Source organism: Parasteatoda tepidariorum, chromosome 6 (assembly GCF_043381705.1).
Source record: "Parasteatoda tepidariorum isolate YZ-2023 chromosome 6, CAS_Ptep_4.0, whole genome shotgun sequence".
NCBI classification, from domain to species: Eukaryota; Metazoa; Arthropoda; class Arachnida; order Araneae; family Theridiidae; genus Parasteatoda; species Parasteatoda tepidariorum.
In genome coordinates this window covers 22,463,350-22,488,535 of record NC_092209.1, presented here as the reverse complement: position 1 = coordinate 22,488,535, position 25,186 = coordinate 22,463,350, and the positions used below count along the sequence as shown (strand labels likewise).

At 30.9% G+C, this 25,186-nt stretch overlaps 1 protein-coding gene across 6 annotated transcripts in view; it reads left to right on the top strand.

Annotated features, from left to right (window-relative positions):
- The window catches only part of LOC107441602 (rhotekin-2), a 98,767-nt gene that overhangs the window by 49,576 nt on the left and 24,005 nt on the right, over positions 1-25,186 (top strand). For 2 of the 6 annotated variants that reach the window (XM_043053539.2, XM_043053538.2), the window contains exons 2-3: positions 18,322-18,509; positions 24,941-24,990. In XM_043053539.2, the coding sequence (XP_042909473.1) occupies positions 18,322-18,509; positions 24,941-24,990 (238 nt within the window). Of the gene's footprint in view, positions 1-16,587; positions 16,938-18,321; positions 18,510-24,940; positions 24,991-25,186 lie in introns of those variants that run through there. The other 4 variants (XM_071182088.1, XM_016054929.4, XM_043053540.2 and 1 more) reach the window with 3 other exon arrangements.

Below are 25,186 nucleotides of genomic sequence, written 5' to 3'. Positions count from 1 at the left end.
AAGAAACCATAAGTACTATCTATTAATTGAACAGCAATGTAAAACTGTGTTTTCTGAAAACCTTTTTATTTTATTCATAATAAAAGTGCGTTAACAATATTTACTTTCGAAAACGGATGTGTAGGTGGTGACACTATTTACTTATTTTCTAAGGTCAAAACCTAAAAGTCACAGAGAAATCAGCTATTGTCAAAGATGTAAATGAGTTAGCAACTCTTTGTAAATTAGTTTGTTTAAACGTGTCCCATTTACTTACAGACCATTAAAATTTAATGTACTACTTTTACTTTTATATTACTTTATGACCTTACTTTTTATATTTCATGTAATGAAGTTTTTTTTATTTATCTTACTTTGTTAATTTACTTTTATTTATGTTATAAAGATTTAAAATAAATAGTTACATTTGGAATATACTTAATAACTTGAATTCTTATCAAAAACTTCAGGTATAATAGTTCTGACTTAAAAAAAGTGGTGAATTTATGGGTTAAACAAGCCACAAATATTTATTTTTTAAGTTGGGATTCAACACAGAGATGCCAACTTGCTCCGGACATCAAATATATATTTTAAAGTGGTAGTTTATCAATTGTGATTCTTGGTTTAATAAATTCAATTTAGTAGGTTTTTATCCACCCCTATTTCCAAATAATTCATGGGCTTATATAATTCATCACTTTTGAGTAGTTATATCATGCTGTACCTTTTAAAAAGCAAAGAAAAATAGTCATATATTTGCTAAATTTAGTTTGTAGTTATTTACCGTTTTTTTAAAAATAATTTTGGCTTGTCCGGAGCAGTTGGCATCTCAGTTAACATGCAGTTTTCTTTATTTAGTTCTATAAATATTTTATGAGTTTTCATTGTTATTTAACGTTTACAAATTAAGTATCTACCATGAAGATAATTTCCTCGTAAAAAGAAATACCACATTACTTCAACAGCTTACAGCTGCTTAAATAGCTGAGGTTCTATCCCAAATGCTGGCTTGAAACCAATGCAGCTTCAGATCGATGAATAGCACTTAGTTCGGGAAGTAAAGGCAGCCGGTGTGCCATGCCGACCACGATGGAATTACATTATTGGTCTCGACATTGTGGAGCCCTGACCCATTACCTCCTACATCAGAAAGCATCCACACGGTTCGCTTTTTTATAAGTAGTCTGCTCAAACTATTTAAAAAATGAACTAGTTGTGAGCATGAACCCAAATTCTTTTTTAAAAATAATTGAGAGAAATTTATCACATATATTTGAGAATTGAATTTGTAGTGGTTGACAAGTAAATAAAATAAACCAATTGTATTCAAAAATTAAATAAGTTTTTAGACTCATATTTGCTACCGCTATCTTATTTTTACAAGATTTTCAATTAAACGCTTCTTTCGTTAACTTGTGTACCTTCATAGTGGTCTAATCGGACTACCTACGAAAAACCGTGTGTAGGCTTTCAGTTATAGGAGGCGTTGCCTGACCCCCATGACGTCTCCAGGGCTAAAAGCCTGTATATACCAAGACGGAAGAGAGCAAAAACTAATACGAAAGACATTTCATTCTAGAATTTTTTTTCTAGAAAAATTGAATTTCTGAAATATCAGATATTTCTTTTGACAATTATAGAATATATATAAAACTGCTTCTTTCCAAAGAAAAAGTAGATGTTGTTGAATAGTTTGAAGAAGTGGATAGATTTGCTCCTCCCGAAAACTAGTTGAAACTGAAATTTCTAAACTACTAGTGTTTCCTCTTTTCCGTCTCTCTTTCATCCATGGATGTTCCTGGCCCTAAATGAATTGTAACGGAATCTCTGTAGCTTAAGGTTCAGAGCTTTCGACTCCCAATGAGGTGAATCAGATTCGAATGCAGTGACTGATTGATACGAATTCTACCCCCAGCTCGAACTGACGTTAGTGCTGACAAAAAATTTCCTCAATGGTAGAGATCATGTGTTACAATCCTTTTGCCGTCAGGCTAACCGAGGAAGGTTTCCGGGGTTTTCCTCTCCCTGTAATGAAGATGCGGGTTAGTATCACCAAATGGTTCTCCTCGAAGGCTAGTTTGTTCCGATACTTGATCTAGGATGCCTCCCTGTCTTCTAGGTTGAATTCAAAATTGCGAGACTACGAAGTTGAACATTGATTATCGTAAACACAGAATTGAGTCAGATATTCAACCCGTTATAAAAATGAAAAGGAAAAAAAAACTGGCTATTGCAGAAATTCTTTACTTTTTTGTCATACATTTGTGAATTTGCTTGTTTACAACTATGATTTTTACCTTTTCGTTTCTGCTGCAACAAAAGCCGTAGGCATATACACTTAATTAACTGAGTGTTGATCTCTGCTCTTTTTGCTTCGGGGATCAAGGCTATTACAGAGAAAAGATTTTATAATTAAGTTCAAAATTACTATATCGAATTATTAAAAAATAATTCACATATTCACGTAAATAATTTTCTCAGTTAAAATTTTTATCACTGAAATAGGTAATCATGTTTTTCAATTTGGATTTTACATCTAAAGGAAGTTATCATAATAACCGCAAGAGTTGTTTTCTTAGGGGCTTTTTTTCGTTTAAAGAAGATAGAAAAGTGAACATTTTTACCTTTAATAACTATAATCTTTTCTATTCTTTTAATCTTAAAATGGCGAGGCTGTTGTTCCGCATCAACTATTACTTAAGCATTCGTAAATTCTTTTACCTTAAAAATTTTCCTAAAGTTTATTTTTGGGCAGTTAATTCTAACTTGGAATGTAACGGTACAGAAAACCTTTTTTTTTCTCTCTCCAAAAGCGTGAAAAGATCAATTGATTATCAATAAATTTACTTGGCGTAAAAAAATAAAAACAAAAAAATGAACAAAAAAATTAACATTCTTGTATCACTTAGATCACCTATAAATGTTTAATAAAAAGTATTACTCAACTGAACTTCATATTACTAAATGTGTTGCAAAAATTCTTTTTCCCTTTGTTATGAAACAACTGTACTGAAATTTCTCTGAGAAGAGTATAGTAAACAACTCAGAAGTATTAGCTCCTCACAATATTAAAAGCCGTAATGAAATAAAATTTTATGAAAAAAAGTCGAATATTATTTAGTTTTAGCTGAATTTAAAACTTTACTCTATAATTATCAGATCTTATATAAAAGTCAGGTTAGGTTAGGCATGGTATTGTATAAAAAAATTATTAATTCAAAAATTAAAATATAAATAATGCTCCAGTGTTTCACGATGTATTTCAATACCATTAACTATTAAAATGCTAAATATATTATTTTTCATTTATTTTGACCAAAATTAATACAGAATAATGAGAAAAAAAATGGAAAATATGTTTAGTAAAAATTCTGCTTGAACGTGTTAAAAGTGCGTCGGAAAAGGGCTAAATGATTGATGTTTTTCACGTTTTCATAGTCACCATTTTATTTTTCTAAGACCTGCAGGAGCCTTGTGTAAAGTATACAATGTACTCTTATTTTTTAGTACATGCGCAAAGATGCCAACTTGCTCCGGACAACAAATATAGATTTTAAAATGGTAGTTTATCAATTGTGATTCTTGGTTTAATAAATTCAAATTAGTAGATTTTCATCCACCACTATTTCTAAATAATTCATAGGCTTATATAATTCCCCACTTTATTGTACAGATGTCACGTTATACTTTTTATAAAGCAAGCAAAAATTATTCAAATATTTGCAAAATATATTTCGTAGTTATTTACCGTTTTTTTTAAAATTATTTTTGAGTGTCCGGAGCAGTTGGCATCTCTGCATGCGATATATACGTGCTCGTAAAATCTGAGCAATACCATTTGCTTACCTGCCAACTTTTACGCATTGGGCGTAAAATTTTATTCTTATCTTTAAAGTGGTAGTAAAATGTTTGCTTTCTATGTAATCTTTTGCATTTATAAATTTGATTTATAAACTTTTTGACCACCACTATTTTTTTAAAAAATTAAGCATATATATTAATGTGTATTACTGTCTTTGAAGTCCGTATAGGTTTCCTCTAAATACTACGAATGTTTCTGTCTGAAATTTGAATTTAAATTCCGTTTTACTACCTCCACTATCACGGGATCTGGAGAAAATTTCCTTCTCCTTCAGATCTATGTCTAAACAGAAGAAGTGGCCTCATAAATGAGGTCCCCTCTGGAGAGGATCAACATTGTTGTGACACGTCTTCGGATCATCCTCAGAGATGGATCCCAGACAGGGCTGAAAGCCCATATATATCAAGACGGAAAAGAGTGAAAACTGGTAACAAAAAATCCCTCATTAACACGTTCACGCCTGGAAAAGTGGAAATACTGGTACGGCAAAAGAGAAAATACTGGTAGAAGAAGTATTTCAATATTAGATAATATTCGGGAGGAGTTAATCTATTCTCAACAATAGCGATTCACTGTAAGGAAATTTTTCACGGCGAAGAAGCAATTCAATATAAAAATTGCATCCGTTAAAAACAATTGGTAGTTATGGATTTTTATTATTCCCTGAAAAAAACTAAAAAAGGAAATTTATTGTTACCAGTTTTAACTCCGGTGCGCTGCCAAGATGAGACAATCTAGCGTGACCCACCGGTGGGTCAACCCGGCGTGAACGTGTTAAAATCTGGAAAGTTTGTATTTACGAAACAGATTTTTTATTTGTTGACAGCAACGTGAAAAAAAAATAGTCTGTTTGCTTAGAAATAAGAAAATAAAAATAATTTTATGAGATCATTCGCAGTTGTTACGCAATTAGACAACAATCCCTCAACGGAAATAAATTTTTTGTCTTAAAAAGAGATAAAACTCAGTTACATCATTTCGCGTCTCTCTCGTCGCGGGAACTCACGCTCATAAATCCATCCCAAAAAATATAAATCCCTCACCACCTAACAAGTGCAGCACCCGTTACGATCATTTCCCAACGGGTTTGAATTGCAAAAAAAAAAAAAAAGACATCCCGCAAAGCGTGTTGCGCGGAATTACGCACAAGTGTATGCGCGTGTTGCAACCATAATCAACCAGCTGCATAAATTCATTAAAAATGCATTTTGTTTCTTGGTAATTAAATTTTTAGAAATCAGCTTTCGCACTATGAAACCTGATTAATTTATATTTTATGGCTGCGGGAGAGATTGCTAAAAAGAATACACTTCCGCTGAAAAGACATAACGTTGTTTAAATTTATTTAATTAATGCTGACAATTGCTGAAATTGAGTTATTGAAGCTGCAACTATTAATAGTTTAATGAGTATGTCATGTACCATATTGAGAATATTTTAGGTAAAATGATTAAATAATTTAGATTTACTTTTATTTTTATGTTTAAAAAATACGTTTTTTTTTTTAAAAAAAATCCATAATTTATGTAAAAAGGAAAAATTTAAAATATTTTAACTAAACACTAGAGCAGTTATAAAAAAAATGCGGAATTAAAAAATGCGGAATTGCACGTATCGCAACAATGGTCTGGTAAAAATTGAAAAGTTGAAGCCCATTTACTTTAAACTAGCAAACACACTGTTTGAAATTCCTCGGAAGAATGGTTATAAACAATTTATTTAACTCTTTTGAAGGCCGTGGTTAGTATACTTACCACCACGTTTTACCACTTTTAATTTAGGTTTCCATTTTTCAATAACTTCAGCTTTCTTGAAGTGAGTTTGAATAAAATTGGTAACCATTTGTCACTTTTAAAAAACGTATAAAAGTTATAAAATACATAATTCCTTTTGAAGTTTGTAGCATTTAAGGAATTTATTTTATAAATAAAGAAAAATAAAAGTCAGTAAGTTCCTAATAGGTCATGTTAAATATATTTACCACCAAAAAAATGGCATTTTTATAAACTAAATGAGTTTTTTTTTTAATATCAATTACTGTTCTTAAAACAATTTCAATTCCAAAAATACTTTAATTTACCTTTACTAGAAATAAAGGGCCCGTTTAAGGGTTTATTGTTATTTTACCATATTCAAACAAAACAATCAAATAATCATTAATATGATGGTATCCAAACTATAATCTCTGAGAAAAATAGTTTATTTATTACTAACACCTAATACTGTTAAACAATCAGATTTTTAGCGCACCAGCCAGGCCCACCTAATGAAGCCATTTCGTTCCTTGGTCTGGTACATATTATAGCTGAGAGGGCTGATTTGGCAATCTTATAACTGACAGGGGAAGTCCCAGCGATGGCACCACAATATTTCTTCCATTCCCTTCAACAAATGAAGAGTTTTTAGTATCCTGCACCTCCCAAATCGTGACCCCGAACCATTAAAATAATTTACTCTCATTTACGAATAGATGGCAACTGCATAAAGATGGTTATTTTTACTGTTTTAAAACAATGCTAGTTGTAAATGGTTAAAAAAGTGTATAATTTTGTATTCAAGATTTTTTTTTCGATTCAAGATTTTTTTGTATTCAAGATTTTTTTGTATTCAAGATTTAATTTTGTATTCAAGATTTTTTTAACAAGATTGTAAGCGGTTTCAAACCGTTAAGGTAAAAATGTTCTTTACCGTAAGCGTTACGGTTAATTGGACTGGATGGACAGATTGCTGTTGGTTACTTAACCATACCCTCCAACTGCTACGGAATTTCCGTAGTTTCAGAAATCTCCTTTTCAGACGGTAGCAAAATTAATGTCTTAATATTTAAAAAAAAAAATTAATTTTAGCGTAACTTGTCCACTATTACTTATAAAAGTGCAAGCCATATGGCTAGATTCTTAAATTCTGATAAAAGTTTTATGAGAGATCCATTTGCTTTAAAAATTTCTACTTTGGTTCGCTACCACTAGAAAGAATTATTTTCACAATCCTCATAAGTTGGAGGGTATGCTTAACCATAATTTTAGACTGAAAATTCTAACAGTGCACGAGTTTAAATTTAAAGCGTAAAAAAATAGTTTGTGTTTAAATATAACATAGATTGCAGTTTTCAAAATATTTATTACTACTCAAGGACGCCATTTGTAAAAGTTTGAATAAATTGGTAGTGAATTAAATAGCAAAAACTAATAAGATAAAGGTAACAACGTTTACTTTTCATAAGTGTCACCACGATATGATTGCATTCCACAACAGAGTTGGATTTCATGTGATGCTTTGAATTTTCGATATGCAGTGGTAGAAAAATTATTTAAAATGAAAAATGCTAAACTCAGAATAACAAAATTTCGTTACCACTAAATTTTTTTAAAAAACAAAGTGTACCAAGTTGGTATCTTCGTTGTTACTTAATAGTTAACATTCTGTGTCAAATATCTCGTTCTTGCTAAAAATAGTCGAAAATGTCTTAATTACTTCTACTACTATATCAATTTTAATAAGACGCTGCAATTACAGCATAAGCAACGAACTGGGGACATATAAATTAGTTAAAAATACATTTTATTCCTTAATAATGAGGTTTTTAGAAACCCATGCCTGCCTTCACATTATTAAACTCGATTAATTACCGTTTGATGACAACGATAAAAATAGTCGCAAAGAAGATACTTCCATAGGCGAAAAGCCCACTTTTTCAGGAAGTGATTAATACTGCATTTTTGTAGGTCGCATCGAAATAGAAATATTCATATCATTAAGTAATGGACTGAAAATCGAAATATGATTAGATTTAAAAATAGCTATCTGTTTTGATGTTCAAAAACTCGAGAGGAAACTAACATTATGTCTGAAGACTTGTAACTAGGTTTTTTAGTTGTTATTGATGCTTCTAATTATGCATTCGGAACGAATTAGCAGGAACTGAAATGACATTTATAAATGGTACTCTTTAACTACGTTTAATAGAAATTGATAGTTTAAGGTAGGAAAAACCTTGAGGTATTTTATGATGATTTTGATAGCGAAAAAAACATGGTAAACTGTAAAATGAGTGATAAAAACTTAAATAAAAAATTTTTTGAACAATTATTATTGTTCTTATTTGGCTTTCTCATTTGATTCTATATTTCGCTTGCTAGTTTACTGTTGAACATGCCCATATTAGAAATGAGACGGGCCCGTTTACTGAAAAAAGTTTTCATACACTTTTTATTGCTTTTAAACAAAAGTTTGGTTCAGTTATTAAGTATATAAAGTCTAAAAGTTCAGGTATTAAGTATATAAAGCAGCAAATTCGTAATAGCGAGACCGCAAAATTTGGCTTTTATCTGACGTATATCTCGAGGGGACTCTGGCTATAAGTAATCCTATGTATCTCGGACTCCGATTAAAATTTTTTGGCAGTGGTAGACGAATCATTGGTTAAAGTCCCCTTTTCGTCAGGTTAATCAGGGGTGATTTTCGTGGTTTTCCTCTGTAACAAAAATGAGGGCTAGTTCCATCAAGAAGTCCACCATGATGGCAAATTTCTCCCAATACTTCGTGTAGGAGTTGCCTTGTCTTCTTAATTTACTTCAATGTTATAAGGCAACGGAGTTGAACATTTGTAGTCATAAACCAAAATTGGGTCGGTTGTTCAACGACGATTATAAAATAAAATAAAATTCTTCGGGTTTTTGACCTCTGAAAGTGAGTCCGAACTCATCTCTAGCCCATATACCCTCCAACATTAGAGGTTTGAGAGAAATATTATTTTCTAGACACAAAGAAAGTAGAAGGTTTTTTTTTTAAGAAACAGAATTTTTTTAAACTTATATTAGATAAAGCCACGACCACACTTACTTATCAAACAGAGCTGGGTAGCTGAGCCAAGCAAGACCTTCACATACCTGCCAACTTTTAATCCCTTCCATTATGATTTTTCCCTGTGGTATTAAAAAGGAATTAAAATTTCAATTTTAAGCAAAAAATACGTTGTTTTTGAAAAAGCTTAAGCTGACAATTATGATAATAACACATATCAATGTATATGCTTAATTTTTTTAAGAATATTGGTGATCAAAATCATTTAAAAATTAAGTTTATAAAAGAAAAATTAGTATATATTTACTACCACTTTAAATATGAAAATAAAATTTTACGCCAAATGCGTAAAAGTTGGCAGGTATGCCTTCATGTCCTTATTTCGTGTCCAGAACAATCAGTGAGGTAGATAAATTACATAATAAAAGATAAAAGTTTAATATAAGTGAGGCTATCGTTTTTCCTTTTACTTTTATAATGTTTAATAATGTTTGCTTTAAGCAGAATTTAATATGTTAATTTGAAACCTTCATTATGTCATATTGCTTAATAAAACGGTGCACTGTGTCTGATGTATTTGTCCGTTTCAAGATTTTGGTACTGAATCACGACCATACGTTTAATTGACTTTCATATACATAGGTTTTACTTATTTAACCCTTTCGCGCCGACTGTCACAAATACGTGCCAGCATAAAACCGTATCAATCAGGGCAAAAAGATAAAACTGGTAATTAAAGTATTTTTTAANTGAAGGGGGCAGAGAAGTGTATAAATTTCATTAAGTAATTGATTTCAATATCTGGCATTTTTATTTTAAAATTTAAATTTGTAAAAATGTTTTTATAAGATTGCGAAGCAATATGCAATGGAACTGCGAAGCAGTTCTGGGGGTTGGCGAGCGTAGCGAGCAGGGGGCGGAGCCCCCTAGTATTAGATAAAGCCACGAACACACTTACTTATCAAACAGAGCTGGGTAGCTGAGCCAAGCAAAACCTTCATGTCCTTTTTCCGTGTCCAGAACAATCAGTGAGGTAGATAAATTACATAATAAAAGATAAAAGTTTAATATAAGTGAGGCTATCGTTTTTCCTTTTACTTTTTCTTTAAGCAGAATTTAATAATGCTTGCTTTAAGCAGAATTTAATAATGCTTGCTTCAAGCAGAATTTAATATATTAATTTGAAACCTTTATTATGTCATATTGCTTAATAAAACGGTGCACTGTGTCTGATGTATTTGTCCGTTTCAAGATTTTGGTACTAAATCACAACCATACGTTTAATTGACTTTCATATGCATAGGTTTTAATTATTTAACCCTTTCGCGCTGACTGTCACAAATACGTGCCAGCATGAAACCGTATCAATCAGAACAAAAAGATAAAACTGGTAATCAAAGTATTTTTTAAGCAGTTTATTTGTGGGAGGAGTTATAATTGTTTGATTTGTTTAATTCACCATTACTTTGTTCTAAATAAAACTATTTAGTTATACTTTGAATTAACATTGATTATATATATGATTAAACTAACAGTAAAGTCAAAGCAAGCTAAGTCTGCCAAATTAGCAACGATTACATTTAAGTTACCCTTTTTTATTTAATTACAACTTGATTCTGATTTTGTACGAATGGTTTTCTGAATGACCCGTCCCCAAGGAGTTGAAGTTAGTGGAATATAAAAATCTTTACCTTCCAATTTTTTTAAATACCACTGCTACTTTTACCACTAGAAAACATATTTTCTGAAACTGCGAGATTTCCAAGTAGTTTGAAAAGTATATGCCTGACATTTATGAACAAATCCTAACTAGCAAAGCTCTTACATAAGAACATGATCAAGGCTTAAAAAAAAGGCATATAAAAAAAATTAGAACGTTTTATTTCTTACTCATCAAACAATGATGCTTGATGAAGCGATCTCCGCCCGCTAAATAGGGTGGTGCATTCATAAAATAATGGCCTTTTTCCTGTACAGAATAGCCCTCCATAACGATTAACTTTCAAAAAAGGTCATCATACTAGTGATAAAATAAATTCAGTAACCAGCAATTCATCCTTTTAATTCCTCTACAAAGCGTGTCATTGCCAACCTAAGCACGAAAAGAATCGTAGCTGATTTTGAATGGAATACATTTTTTGTTCGCATTTGGACAGGATAAATATATTAAGAGGGTACTCGCTTGAGTAATCTAGCAATCACTATGTAGTCAATGAAGTTGAGTGAGAAGGCGTTCATAATCTATCGGTTCGTCGTTCGAGTTTCTCTCGCTTCATGCACCAATAATTGGAAGAAAAAAATAGAATAAATCCGTTGTCACTAAGTCACACTTTCATATTTTTACGTGTTTTTCACTTTATCACTTTCCGTTTCCTCCAGTTAGTTCTTTTTTTTTTTTTTAAGTTTAATCAGTTAGATTTCAAAGATAGATATGTCAGAGCTAATGAAAAGATTTAATATACACATTTAAGAGAGAAGATAATGAGTGTCATTCAGTAAAATTTTTTGGGAACCATTAACCCATTCTTTGTTGACACTGCATTTGCACAACACTTTCCAGTCATATAAAAAGTACCTCTTTTTTTGGAAAGAAAGTGGTGAAGAATAAGTGCTTAAGCTAAGCTTGTATTATATTGCTAATGCATAATTTCGGGTCAAAATACCACTATTAATATATGTAATACATTTTGGCGAACATGAACGTCTTTGTTCACCGAAATAAATTCAAAAATTGAAGTAATTAGTCTACCAGTGCTTATCATCTTGGAAAAGGTATCCGAGGGAGAACGAGAGTTTCGGCGCTTGAGGGGTTACCAAGTGCATAAAAGCGGTGTTGCCAACTTACACCACTTTGTAAAAAAATATTTTCTAGTGGTTAAGAAATGTAAGTTTTTTTTTTTTTTTTTTGAAGTTTATTATTTTTTATTTTGAGTAATTTTTCTACCACTACGAATCGAAAATTCAAAGTCTTATATAAAATGCAACTTTATTGCAGTTATTTTGAGATGATAATCTTAAAATTTAAGTGTAATTATCCTTATATTACAAGTTTTACTGTTTAATTCTTTACCAATTGATTAAAACTTTTGCAGAAAGCGCAGCAGTTGGCATTCCTGTATCGGTACAAATGCCAATTTGCTTCGCTTTGTGAAAAAAATATTTTCTAGTGGTTACGAAATTTAAGTTATTTTTAGTTTAGTATTCTCAATTCTAACGCGTTCACGACGGGGTGACCAACCGGTGGGTCACGCTGGATTGTCTCATCTTGGCAGCGCACCAGAGTAAAAACTGGTAACAATAAATTTCATTTTTTAGTTTTTTTCCGGGAATAATAAAAATCCATAACTACCAATTGTTTTTAACGGATGCAATTTTTATATTGAATTGCTTCTTCGCCGTGATAAATTTCCTTACAGTGAATTGTTATTGTTAAGAATAGATTAACTCCTCCCGAATATTATCTAATATTGAAATAGTTCTTCTACCAGTATTTTCTCTTTTCCCGTACCAGTATTTTCACTTTTCCCGGCGTGAACGTGTTAAGTAATTTTTTCATGAAGTATTCAAGGTATCATGTGAAATGCAAATTTATTGCAATTTATTATGTCGTGTAGACACTTTGTGAGTGCAGTTATCCTTATTCTACAAGTTTTACTATTCGCTACCAATTTATTGAAACTTTTGAGAAAAGCTAGAGCAGTTGACATCCCTATATCAGCCGCACTATAGTGTATACCAGTCAGGGCCCCCAATTTCCCTATCCAGCCGCTTTCAACGACCGACTCTTCTGTTTGATATGCCTTTAAATTTAAAAAAAAAAAAAAAACAAATTCTTAACTTTTATTTAGTTTGGATAATAAATTTTAAAAGAAATAAAAATCTTGCATTGTAATTAAACCAACTACAGCCAAGAGGAAAATCTCCAAAAATAGAGCGAGTTGTTAAATGTATTTGGATTGTAATTTAGCACACGTGCCTGGCAAAATATCAAAATTTTTATATACGAGTGCACGTGCTGTTTTACCTCCTTTATATTAAACAGATATCTGTTCTGTTTTATGAAAAATCTGTTTTATTTATTACAGTATAAATAATTTAAAAGTCCTGAATTAGTATCCTGAATTAGGTTTTTAAAAATATTTCTTTACATCTTAAAATTTGGACCTTAATCTGACATATTTATAGATTTTAAAGCTTAAAGTTTCTTTTTTTTATGTTCAGGTTGTACCAAAAAAAAACTCCGATTGATTTTTGGTTTCGGGCGGATTTGAACCTCTAAAAGTGAACCAAATTTTATCTCTCAGCCTCTAAACTTGTCTTCCGAGTGTCTTATATAAGTGGTGTCTTCGATACAGCAAAGCTGCTATTTACTACTTAATAAGAGTTCCTGAGGTGCCCCCTGGTGGTAAATTAACGAATTAATGTTTCTATCTCAAAAACATAACAAGGTTATTAAATTAATATATGTAAAAAGGAAAAAATTAATTACGAAGAAATATAACTTATATCGGTTTACTACGAATGTCTACACCTACCGTATATTAGTGAATGAATAGAAAGTTTTTAAGCGCAATTTGGCAATTTTGTTCGTTGAAAAAAATGGGGGAAATAACCTTACATCTGACTAGATTTTAATTCTCTCTGACCTTGAAATTAAATATAGCTAGCAAACCGATTCCAAATTAAGGCGAATTTAATACTGATTGATAGAAGCTCAGTAAATTTGTCAATATGTGAAACTTGCGTCTCGACATAAGCATTTTCGTTTTTATATTTATTTCGTTTTTTTTTTTTTTTTAAAGTTGCGTTTATTGTCTGCTTCATTTCTAATGCTTTAGTTTTAAACTTGATTTATTATGAGCTTAATAAATATTATTTTCCTGATAACCACTTCATAACTGAACATAAAGATTATTTATGTAATTTAATTTGTACATGTAGAAAGGGTGCAGAGTATTATAAAGTTACATTTAAAAAAAATGTATTTTACTTAAAAAAATATGAAATATTCATGATTAGAAAAAAATGGTATTTCCTCCTTATCTTTTACATTTGATTTTCTTAAATTCCGTTGAATTGATCTTAATCTGACTGAAAAGCCAATTCGGCTTTTATAGTTTATATTCTTGAATCTTAAATTATCGGGTCAAGGGCGACCGTTTTAAGACATTTAGTTTAAGACTTCTATTTCGTTATTAATTTGATCATTTCAACTAGGTTTTAATTTTTGCTCTTTAATAAAAACTATCACCTTTGACAGTTTTAAAACGGGAAATTCACAACTAAAATTATTAATACATTGATCTTAAAAATCAGAAATCCTTATTATATTTATAATTAAGCCATTAAAATTTTAATTATAATATGGCTTTACAGGGTTGCTGCTTTCTAGAAATAAAAAAATAGGCACAAATAATTTATAATATTGATGAAAATGTTATAGGGTTTGATTTTATTTTAGGAATTTAGTTCGTCTTTTTTCACGTCTAGACATTTCTATCTGCGATTGCAAATATTTGTTGCTCAATACAAATTCATTAGATTATTCCTATTTCTTTTAGCGTATCTACTTAGGTTGCTCAGGAGATAGAGTCATATAGTTTGCGTTCCAATAAGGTCGCCCATGTTAAAATCCTAGTGGTAGCTGTTGATACGAATTCTGTTCCCGGCTCGCACCGTGCTGATGTAAATAATCCTCAGTGGTAGACGGATCATGGGTTAGAATCCTACTGTCGTCAAGCTAACCATGGGAGGTTTTCCTGGTTTTTATCTCCTTGAACGCAAATGTGGTTAAATTCCCTAATTGGCTCATCACAAAGGCTAATTTGTCCTAATGCTTGATCCAGGCATTCCCCTGTCTTTTGGGTTGGGTTCAAAATTATAAGGCTACGGAGTTGAACATTAATATTTATAAATTCAGAATTGGGTAGGCTGCTCAATGTATGTTTTAAAATTACAAAAGTACCTACCACTTTTCAATTTTTTAAGATCGTAGGCTTTACATTTTTAATAGGATACAACAACCAGTGTGCTATTTATATATTTTGATTTATACGAATTCCAAATAAATGGGGGCCTACTGGCCAAGCGGTATCACCCAAAAAAAACGACCTGTGGCCTAGAATCCCGCAGTAACCCTGGATGTGCTGCCGCTGCTCTGAATGTGCTTTCTCTGAATTGTGGTAACCATCCTCCTAATGGACAATATTTAATAAGTCTTAATTGAACCCACTACCCTGCAAGTGTGGGTTGTACCATATAAATCTAAATAAATACCGTCTTCCATTTGACTTTTCAACATAACAATTTTGTCTGCAACACATAAATGTTAAATTGTCGTATTTGTATTATCACTTTATTGTTTATAAATTTACCAATTACTTTGTTAATCACCCACTTTAAATATTCTATGCTAATCACTCACTGTGGTATTTTTTTCCTACTTTCTCCTTATACTATCTCTCAATTATGCAAATTTTTGATATTTTGCACCAAGATTCCCTTTGTTGTCGCATGTATTATATGTATTTTTATTGACATCATTTGCTATCTAACGTATACGTCGCAATTATCACTGCTTTCATTCATGATGGACAAGAAAAGGTCCTCATTTACCTAGTTAAATGTCCAAATCCCAAATAAATGCCAAACTGAAATAAGTTAAGCACTAGTTTTTATCACATCATAAATATTTTTTAAAAATATTAAACCTCCAAAAAATAAATAAAAACATAAATTTCATTAAAACTTTTAATATATAATTAACTGGTAAAAACATAAGATTATTTAGGTTTATGAAGATTAATCTTGTAAACGAATTAGGTTCAAATGTTCTGATTTTGGGGACATTTTTTACTGCTAAATTAATCTTATATCCTATAAAATTAATTCAAATGAAAAATATCTTCGTATTTACCACATTATGTTAAAAATATGCATAATCTATTTTATCTAAAGTCATACAAGATGCACCATTACATACCTGCCAACCCTTCCGGAAGATTTTATTTTCATATTTAAAATGGTAGCAATACCATTTTAAATTATTCCAATATATTATAGGTAGTTATTCCAATTAACTTTCTGAATTATAATGATAATTATAAATGAGTTTGATCACGACTACATATAAATAATTACAATAAATATATCAATCCTAGCCCAAGCGAATTCCAACGTGATCAAAATATTAATATTTTTTGAGTTAGATTGTTTTTCGTTTATTGTTTTACAACCACTCTGAAAATCCATTCTCGGAAAGAGTGAAAGTTGGCAGGTATGTATATCCTTTTAAGTTCAATTTATCTACCTTTTTCCCCACGAAATATCTTAGATCAAGGCAAGAAAAGCATATTCGTCCACTTCGCAGGAAGAGGTTATTTGCCATTTTAATTCCGTTTGGAAAAATCTTCCTCCAAAAGCTAAAATTTGGTAACTGTAATTTTTCTTCTAAAACCCGATTTTGTATACAAATTTTCAACTCCTATGTTATTAACGCCTTAAAATAGTTAGAATTTGTCCTCTATATAAATTTTCATTGAACATAAGATCTAAAATTTGAAGAGAAAATAATGACTTCTAATCTTAATCAATAGTTTCTATTATTCATTTCCTTTCAATAAATATTGATCTTGTTTTGAGCGTTTGAATGTTTTCAAAGCGTAAAAATCATTCATGAAATATTGTTACATAATTAAAAGACCAAGGACTAGAAAAGTAAACTTCATTAGTTTTAATGTTTTCAAGACCGCGATTTATAAAATAAAAGTTTGCTTCAAGTGCCATTTCTTTGCACCCTGCGAAACCACATCGGAAAATCGTCCTTCAAACAAATAAAAAAAATTAGGCCATCTTAGGGAGAAGATAAGGCAAAATAGAACCTCACGGAAATTCTTCTTCCTCTAACTTATCTCTAAGAAGATGCTCCTCTGAATATTAATTGCTGAATGCCGTGACACTAGTGACAAAAACAGGGATTTCTCCTGCGACCCTGAACACACACGAAGGCCACGGACAGGCCTTACTGGGCAAGTTGTCGTTCTGTCACAAACCAAAAACGCCATTTAACTTTATGGCTTGGTTGACGTAGCGTGAAAGTGCATCTTTTTTTCCCCCTTTTACTTTAAACAAGAACAATAGATACAGCCGATAGAAAATTTGGAGCACTGGACTGAATATGAGGAGAAAATATTCGGCGAAAAGAAAGTTGGAATTTCAGACATTCGAATTATTTCCGCGAGATTGAACCAACCTGTCCAAAATGGATTACTTGGATTTACTGCGAATGACGGTAACTTTAAATGCTTTTTAATCTAAATTGTTTGTATTTATTTTGTTTTTCATTAGCTTGATGTAAAATAATGATCTGATTAGGGATTAAAAGTTTAGAAAGCGAAAGTTGTTTTTCTCGTGCTTTTTTTTTCTTTTCTCTTTAATCGTTAATGCGTTTTGAAAGCACCCAATGTGGTTATCGGATATAAATTCAGGCACCTCAGCGAATCGTTATGTACCCTCTTGCCCTGGTTCTTCGAATTCGAGACAGCCCTATGATCCCCCATTTTTTAAAAAAAAATTTTGTATCACTGCTACATTTCATTATCTTGTAATGTCATATGTGTTAAGCACAATATATTCGCTTCTGGCTCATATTATCATGTTTACGTAAATTATGGCACAAAATGTTTAATTCTTCAATAGATTGTTTACAAATAAGTTCGTTCCTAAAATCGAGGTATTTACTACATCCGGTGTATGGTATCCGTAACAATGTAAGTCATTTCTAACGATATAAGACAGTGTTTCCCAAAGTGTGGTACGCGTACCCCCAGGGGTACTGGAACGGTTTAGTTGGGGTACGCGTTTTTATGCGGTAGCAAACGAAAATTTTATTTAAAAACGAAGCTAACCATAAAAATTTACGATTACGTATTTTTCTATTGGCTATTTTTTGCAGAGTTAACAGTTAATAATTAGTAGTGTCAACAGCTAGTTGTGATTTTTAACTTCTGTAAAAATTTTTGATAGTAAAAAATACACTCATTTTTTTACTAGTGGTACACAGCGTTACGAAAAATTTAGAAAGGGTACACAAAAGTCATAAGTTTGGGAAACACTGATTTAAGATAATCGAAGAGTTGTATATTATTCGTGTTGATTAAGAAATATATCTTAATGTTTGAAATTAACCTCCTATCTCTTAACTATTTGCAAGAAATCATATTCTATAATTTGTTTTCTAGCCAATCATATATATTTTAATTGCATCTACTTTCTTATATTTAATTTTTCAACTACACAATTTGCATCACTGTTTCATTTCATTATCTTGTGTACCTAATGTCGCTTGTGTTGAGCTCAATATGTGTTGAGCTTTTGAGTCATATTATCATGTTTATGTAAATTATGGCACACGCAGTGTTATTTCTGCAGTAGCTTGTTTACAAGTGAGCTTATTCTTGTATCCACAGCGATTTAAAACATTCGTAGCGTTGTATAATATTCGTTTCTATATAAACCATTTGTTAAAAATCATATTCTATAATTTGTTTCCTATGGCGTTCGTATATACCTTAATTGCATCTACGTTCTTGAACTTAATTTTTCTATTTCTTAAGTTTTCTTTAAAAATGCATGTTTGAATTTCCTTTTTTTAATTATTTTTTAATCTCGTGCAGGAATATGACTTGGAACAAAAAATTGACCTTGAAATCAAAATGCAGGAAGGTACAAATAAACTACTTGCTGCCTGCCGTTACCAACTTCAGTCATTGGAGGCAATAAAATCTCTTCTTACATCCAACGAAAGGATAAATTCCTATATGTTTGAGCTACAGAGACGGAAATCTCTTAAACAGAATAGCAAGTAAGTTACATTTTGTTTAATTTGTCTTGTGATGTTTAATTTAAAATTGCAAATTAACTATAGTTATATAAATAAAATTCTCTGCCCTATCTTTTTCTAAATCTCTCAATTCATATACGTTTTCTATGCTGACAATTACGTGTCATGTCTTTAAATTTTTTTAAGCATAATTCCCTGTCAATACAATCTCTTGAATGTTAATGTAATTTTTTTCGAAATCTGCTATGATAATAAAATATTTATGAACATTCTCTGAAAAATTCTGACTGAACTAGATAAGATATTCTAGAGAACTTTTTTTTTTCGGAAAAAAACACGTAATTCCAAGAATTAAAAATTAAAAAAATATGCGAAAATATATGATTGTGAAATACAATTTTTATTTGCAATGATGATAATGTATGCATCCCTTTAATCTTTAACATCTCTATATGTTTAATGTATGAATCACACGGCCTTTTACCAACATTTACATATGAGAGTATATATGAGAACATATATGAGTAACGTATGCTGCAGACTGTATTTTCACAATATCTATATGTTTTATGTACGCATCATCCTGATTTCTTAAAACAATATCTAGATATGTTATGTATGCATCTCACAGAGTTTTACATGCTTTATCAATACATTCCAAGCCTTTTAATAACATCTGTATAGGTAATGTATGCATTGCACTGGCAAAATATGCATATTTTATGTACGTTTCGCACTGCTTTTTAAACAACATCAATATGTATGAGTTATGCAGCTCACTGCTTTTAACTATATATGTATGTTTTATGTTCGCAGCATGCTGCTTTTTAAACATCTATGTATGTAACGTATGCATCACACTAAATTAACATCCATTTGAGTAATGTATGCATCGCACTTTTCATGAACAGCAACTTAGTTGATGTTCATAGTTGAACTATATACGCAATGCGAGTACATGCGTCACAATGTTTTTAAACATCATCTCTGCATAATGTACTCATCTCATTGTTTTTAACGATATCTATTTGTGGAATTAATCATCGGGCTGAGTTTTAATTTAATAGTAATATTTCACTTGTATTGTGTCACTCAAACATTTTCTTTAAAGAGATGTTGAAAACATGTGATGCTGATGTACAGTTTTGTTCAGCAGTATATGTATTGTATGCATAGCACTGATTTTTTTACGATCTATAAGTGTAATGTATGCAGCGTACCGTTTTTAACAACATCTATAGATGGAATGCATGCACTGTATTGTTTTCTCAACCTACATTTATCTATGGAATGTGTACTTCACTCTGTTTTTTAACAAAAACCATAGCTCAAGCTTTCAACGAAATAGATATACATTCTGACAGAAGAATGCCACGCTAATTTTATATGGCTTGCTCGTCTCGCTTACTGTAAATAACTTCCAATTAAATTTACAAATATTAGACAGATTTTGCTAGTTTTTTAAAAGGTATATATTTGCCATATTAGAATAAAGTGGTGAATTATATAAACCTACGAATTGTTTCGAAATAGTTATGGAAAAAAATCCACTAAATTGAATTTTTTAAACCAAGAATCGCAATAAATAAACTACCACTTGAAAATATTTATTCACAGTCCGGAGCACATTGGCATCTCTGTGTATATAAAACTATTTTTGTGTTTTCTATATTGCATTAATTTCTTCAAACCATTTAAGTAACGATAATAATGTAAGAGAATTAAAAGTTTATTCGAATTATGTGTTTCGAATGATCTTGGCTTCGCCAGTCACCGGTGACCCCCGTGGCACTACGAACAAACTCAGTACCGATCACCGGTGACCCCCATGCCATTCAACGTGTTAAGAAACAAAACACTTGCCAGATGAAAACTGTTCAATTGTAAATATAATCATAGTATAAAAAGCCTCGATCTCTCATATTTTGTATGGATAGCACTAGAGAGCACTTTTTTTCGTTTTTTTTTTCTTTTGCGTGAGATTTTTGAACGGACTAAGATAAATTCGCATCGCTGATTTCAAGTGGGCCATCAGTTTCTCTCTACAAGCAATAGTTTTCATGCAACTCAATAATATATTTCTAACCAGGATATATTTTTTTTTAATTTGAGTGAATACTAAGTGTACTCACTTCTCACCTACGTGGGAAGAATGCAATAATACATTTCAGTTTATGATGCGATACCTTAAGTTCATATATTTTTTTGTTTTAAGTGTTATTGTCGAGGAATCCGACAAGTGCATAGGTAGATGTAAAAAAAATTATGCGTTTTCTTTAAACTTTTACATTCTGACAAAAATAAACTAAATGAAAACATCATTTTTCCGAACAAAACTAACTTCAGATTTGAATTTCCCATACCTGAATTAGCTAAGATCGACTCCTTGTGTAATCCTTGTCAAGTACTTGTACACTTTGTTAAACTAAAAAAAAGGAAACAAAACTAATTTATTTCTATTTTTAATTTTGAGAAGAGAAATAGCTTTGAAATCCGAGACTTATTGCTAGCATGCAACTCAACCCGTTTAAGAAAAATTTAGAAATTAAATAGTTTTACTACCAGTTTTTTCTCTTTCTGGGGTTACAAACAGCCCTGATAGGAAAAGTTTTTAGACATGAGATAAAAAAAATAGTGCGTGGAGTCCCTCCGCGTGGAAGAAGTTAAACTTCGTAACCTGCGACGTTAATTGTAGAAGAATCAGCAGTCGTAGAAGGATCACTAGTTCTATTCAACGACTCTTTTTCCTGCTCCGTTTGCTTCCGTGCTCTGTAATAACGGTAATAATTGAGCATTTTTCCCTCGTGCACCTCTTGAACCAGTGGAAGTGCTTGTGGTTGCCTCATCGTCTCGCCCTGGAAAATGTATTTGTATTAATAATGTATGTGAATGCGTCATAATGTAATTTCAAAAGAGAAAACCTAACAATCAATTGATATGCACAAGAGACGTACCTTGATATAACCTTAAATCCGTCACATTGTCCGTGGGATTGTTTTCACTCATTTTTTACAATTGTTATCCACTAAATTTGAAAATAAAAAATACTACCCTATTAAATTATATGTGTATCAAAACAAACTAAAAAAATATTTATAGAAAAACAATACTTTTATGACTTTTATTATTTTTATGCTAGTGAGAACCAAAACAATATGGAAATGAATGAGGGAAAACTGGATCCTACCACGTGATTTCCCGGCCAATAAAAATGTAGCGTTAAACGTTTAGCGCAACCTTGTTGAAGTCGCATAAGAAGTATAACTTCTAAAGGACATTTTTGAAAAAAAAAGGTGGCACAGTTATGCGTTGACAAATTTTTATTTTCTAGCGTTGGATACCATTTGAGTTCTTATTGCTTGTATGCAACTCAACATACTAGTAATAAGTCTATAAAGGACTGTTTCTAATCTGTGAAAAGTAAATAGTGACGGATAGTTGATAATTAAAAACAATAAAAGTTTTCACTTAACCGTTTAAGAAAATTAAGAAATGAAATAGTTTTACTACCAGTTTTTTCTCTTTCTGGGGATACAAACAGTCCTGATATGAATAGTTTTTAGCCTGTCATACAGAGATGAAAAAGGACCTTTATGATAAAATTAGTTTCAGATGAATGTGTTGATATACTTCTTTCGTTTTATGATGAACATGATTTACAAAGAAATAATACAAGGGGTAAATTAATTCATTCAGCAGGTTCAACCTTTCTAAGAATGTTAATTTTTTCATTGGCGAATACCTCGCTGAAACAAGCAAATTTGTTTGGCATTTTCAATTTATGAAGATCATAGCAACTACATTATTTATGTGTTAGCTATGTGCTATGATATCAATAAAAATAATTCTATTAATATTAAATAAGATTATTAGGTCATTATTTTTATATTAACAAACGTTTAAAAATAAATGTGGTAGCAATGTTTATTATTTTTTTTCTTTATTTATACAAGTTTTCCATTTCCATGAAAATAAAAGTAAATTACGTCCAAACAATTTTAATAGACAACAGATTTCATTAAATTTGGAGAATCGATGCAAATGTTTTAAAAATATTTGTAGAAGTTATAAAATGTTTGCTCAAAAGAGCTTACTATTTTTTATGTTAATTAAAAGGAGCCTAAAGTAAATATAAAAAAAAATTTTAAAAAAAGTTAAGACAAAGAATAATTTACAATTCCTATGGAGGTTTAATGTCTGGAACTATTTGAGTAAGACATTAGATGTTCGTGATTTTCAGCAGGAAAGTTACAAAATCGACGGTGATTTTATAAGAACTGCGGTAATTATGGCGATCGATACATTATCAATCCCCTCATCCTATGACTCAGATCCAGGTCTGAAAGCCAAGACTAGAAAGAGGAAAAACGGTGCAAAAGACATTTTATTTTAACATTTTTATTCGAAAGAAATAAAATTTCTGTATCTACCAAGTTGTTGTTTTTTTAACATTTATAGCATATATATTAAACTGATCAAAATTTCTTGCATTAAGTGATACTCCGGGCAGCAAATAAATATTTCCAAGTGGTAGGATTTTGTATGAATTTTGGTTTAGAAAATTCGATTTATAAGTTCATTACTCATCACTAGTTCCAAATAATTCAAAGGCTTTTGTGATACGCCTCTGTGTTACAGTTATGCTGTGTTGAGCCTTTAAAAAGTTGTCGAAAATAATCGAAAAGCTGCCCATTTTAGCTTGTAGTTCGCGAACGTTTTTTGCAGAAAAAAATTTCGAATCCGGAGCAGTTTATATTTCTGTGTCATACAGTAAAAAAATTCTTTCCAGAATCGATTTAAATTTTCTCCAACCGTTAGAATTCCACAGATTATTCACTTTCAAATGGAAATCAAGCCCATGTCCGAGCATTAATAGTAATCACCCGGCCTTGATTTTTATGATTGCAGGAATGTGATTCTTCTGCTAATTCGCGGAATTCCGGGAATTTCAAGACCACTGTTTATTGGATTTCGGCAAATCAATAACTTATTTTCCGATAAAATTTTCTTTAAGTTCCGCTCATCTAAAATTTAAATTTTGTTACTTACGCATAATCTCGTTAACGAGGCATTTATTCCACCCTTAACAGCACATTCTCTTCCTTATTTTTCCTAAGTTCTTTTCCTATTTTTTTTTTTTTNTTTTTTTTTTTTTTTTTTTTTTTTTTTTTTTTTTTTTTTTACACAAATTGGAGAAAAATCTAACTTTCACAGCACGAGACTGAAAAAAAAAATTCCGAACTTTAGCTCGAACTGCTGAGGAAAACACAACAATATAAAAAAATGATAATCTAAAATGTATTTCCGAAATGACAAACATTTAAAAGACTGTTGGTTAGAAAAAATTGTGTCTTTTCTAACTTTTTTAAGCATATATTATAATGAGTAGCAATTTCGTTTCATATTCCGATCGTAACAGAAAAATTATTTAATCAAAGTGATATAAACTGTGATTATGTGATTTACCCACTTTTTTATTTGGCTACTAGTAGATAAAATTAATTTTTTATATGTGGTAAGGCATGGAAATTTCGAATCGCTCATTTCAGTAATCATTTTTCTATGAGCTCGATGACATCATAAATCCGTTTTTACAGCCTTTTTTCTGTTGCAGTCAATGCAATTGATTTTCTCATGGTTTTTTAAATTCTGAATTCATTGCGACGCGAAAAGTTTGATTACTCGTGCAAAATTACCCTCGAACATCTGCGATATTACTAAAATTTATTCGCAAATTTAAGTAATCAATGCGCTTGATTTGTGTCGATACCATCGTTGTTTTATTAACCACTATTTCTACAAATTTTCTCAATGTTTTTACGACACGCAAAAATTTGAATCGCGCGTTTAGATGATCGTGCATTTGATGAGCTTGATTTGTGTCGACTCCATCGTAAATCAATGTGGTGTTGAATTGTTTTATTGGCCATTATTGCTACTAATTTTCTCAATGTTTTTACGACACGCAAAAATTTGAATCGCGCGTTTGAGTGATCGTGCATTTGATGAGCTTGATTTGTGTCGACTCCATCGTAAATCCATGTGGTGTTTAATTGTTTTATAGGCCATTAATTCTATAAATTTTCTCGATGTTTTTACGACATGCAAAAATTTGAATCGCACGTTTGAGTAATCATTCCTTTGATGCGATGACTCGCAAAAAGCAAATAATGAGGATTCGGAAATTTTTTTCAATGTATATTTTAATGTGTTGATAAGAAGAAAAAAATAAATGTAATTATTTTTGTCCTTTCTACTTTTGTGCATAAAAATATGTTTTTTATTCTTCTTCTATGTACAAAAAGAAAAAAATTGTCAATGCAGAAACTCGTCTTCTTTATTTTTTTTAAAATTTTATTTATTTATTTAGTTTTTTGTTATTTAATTCCTTTTTAATATCCACTCCTCAATTATGTATGCAAAAGTACTTAAAATGCATTTTTATTTCATAGATTGTCTCAAATAAGAGCTCTCCCTTGCCGTGGAAAAGTTGCTATATCTGGTAAGCCTTTTTTACTCTTTGCAATTCCATAAAAACTCTTAAAAATTATTTTAAAAAATACATTCATGTATATTAGGTCAAACTCTTTACAAAAAGATGCAAAAACCTGCTTTTATTAAGAAAAAAAAAGTGGTAGGAGATTTACTCAAAAATATATATAACAGATGTACTGCTTTGTTCTATCGTATACTTTCGT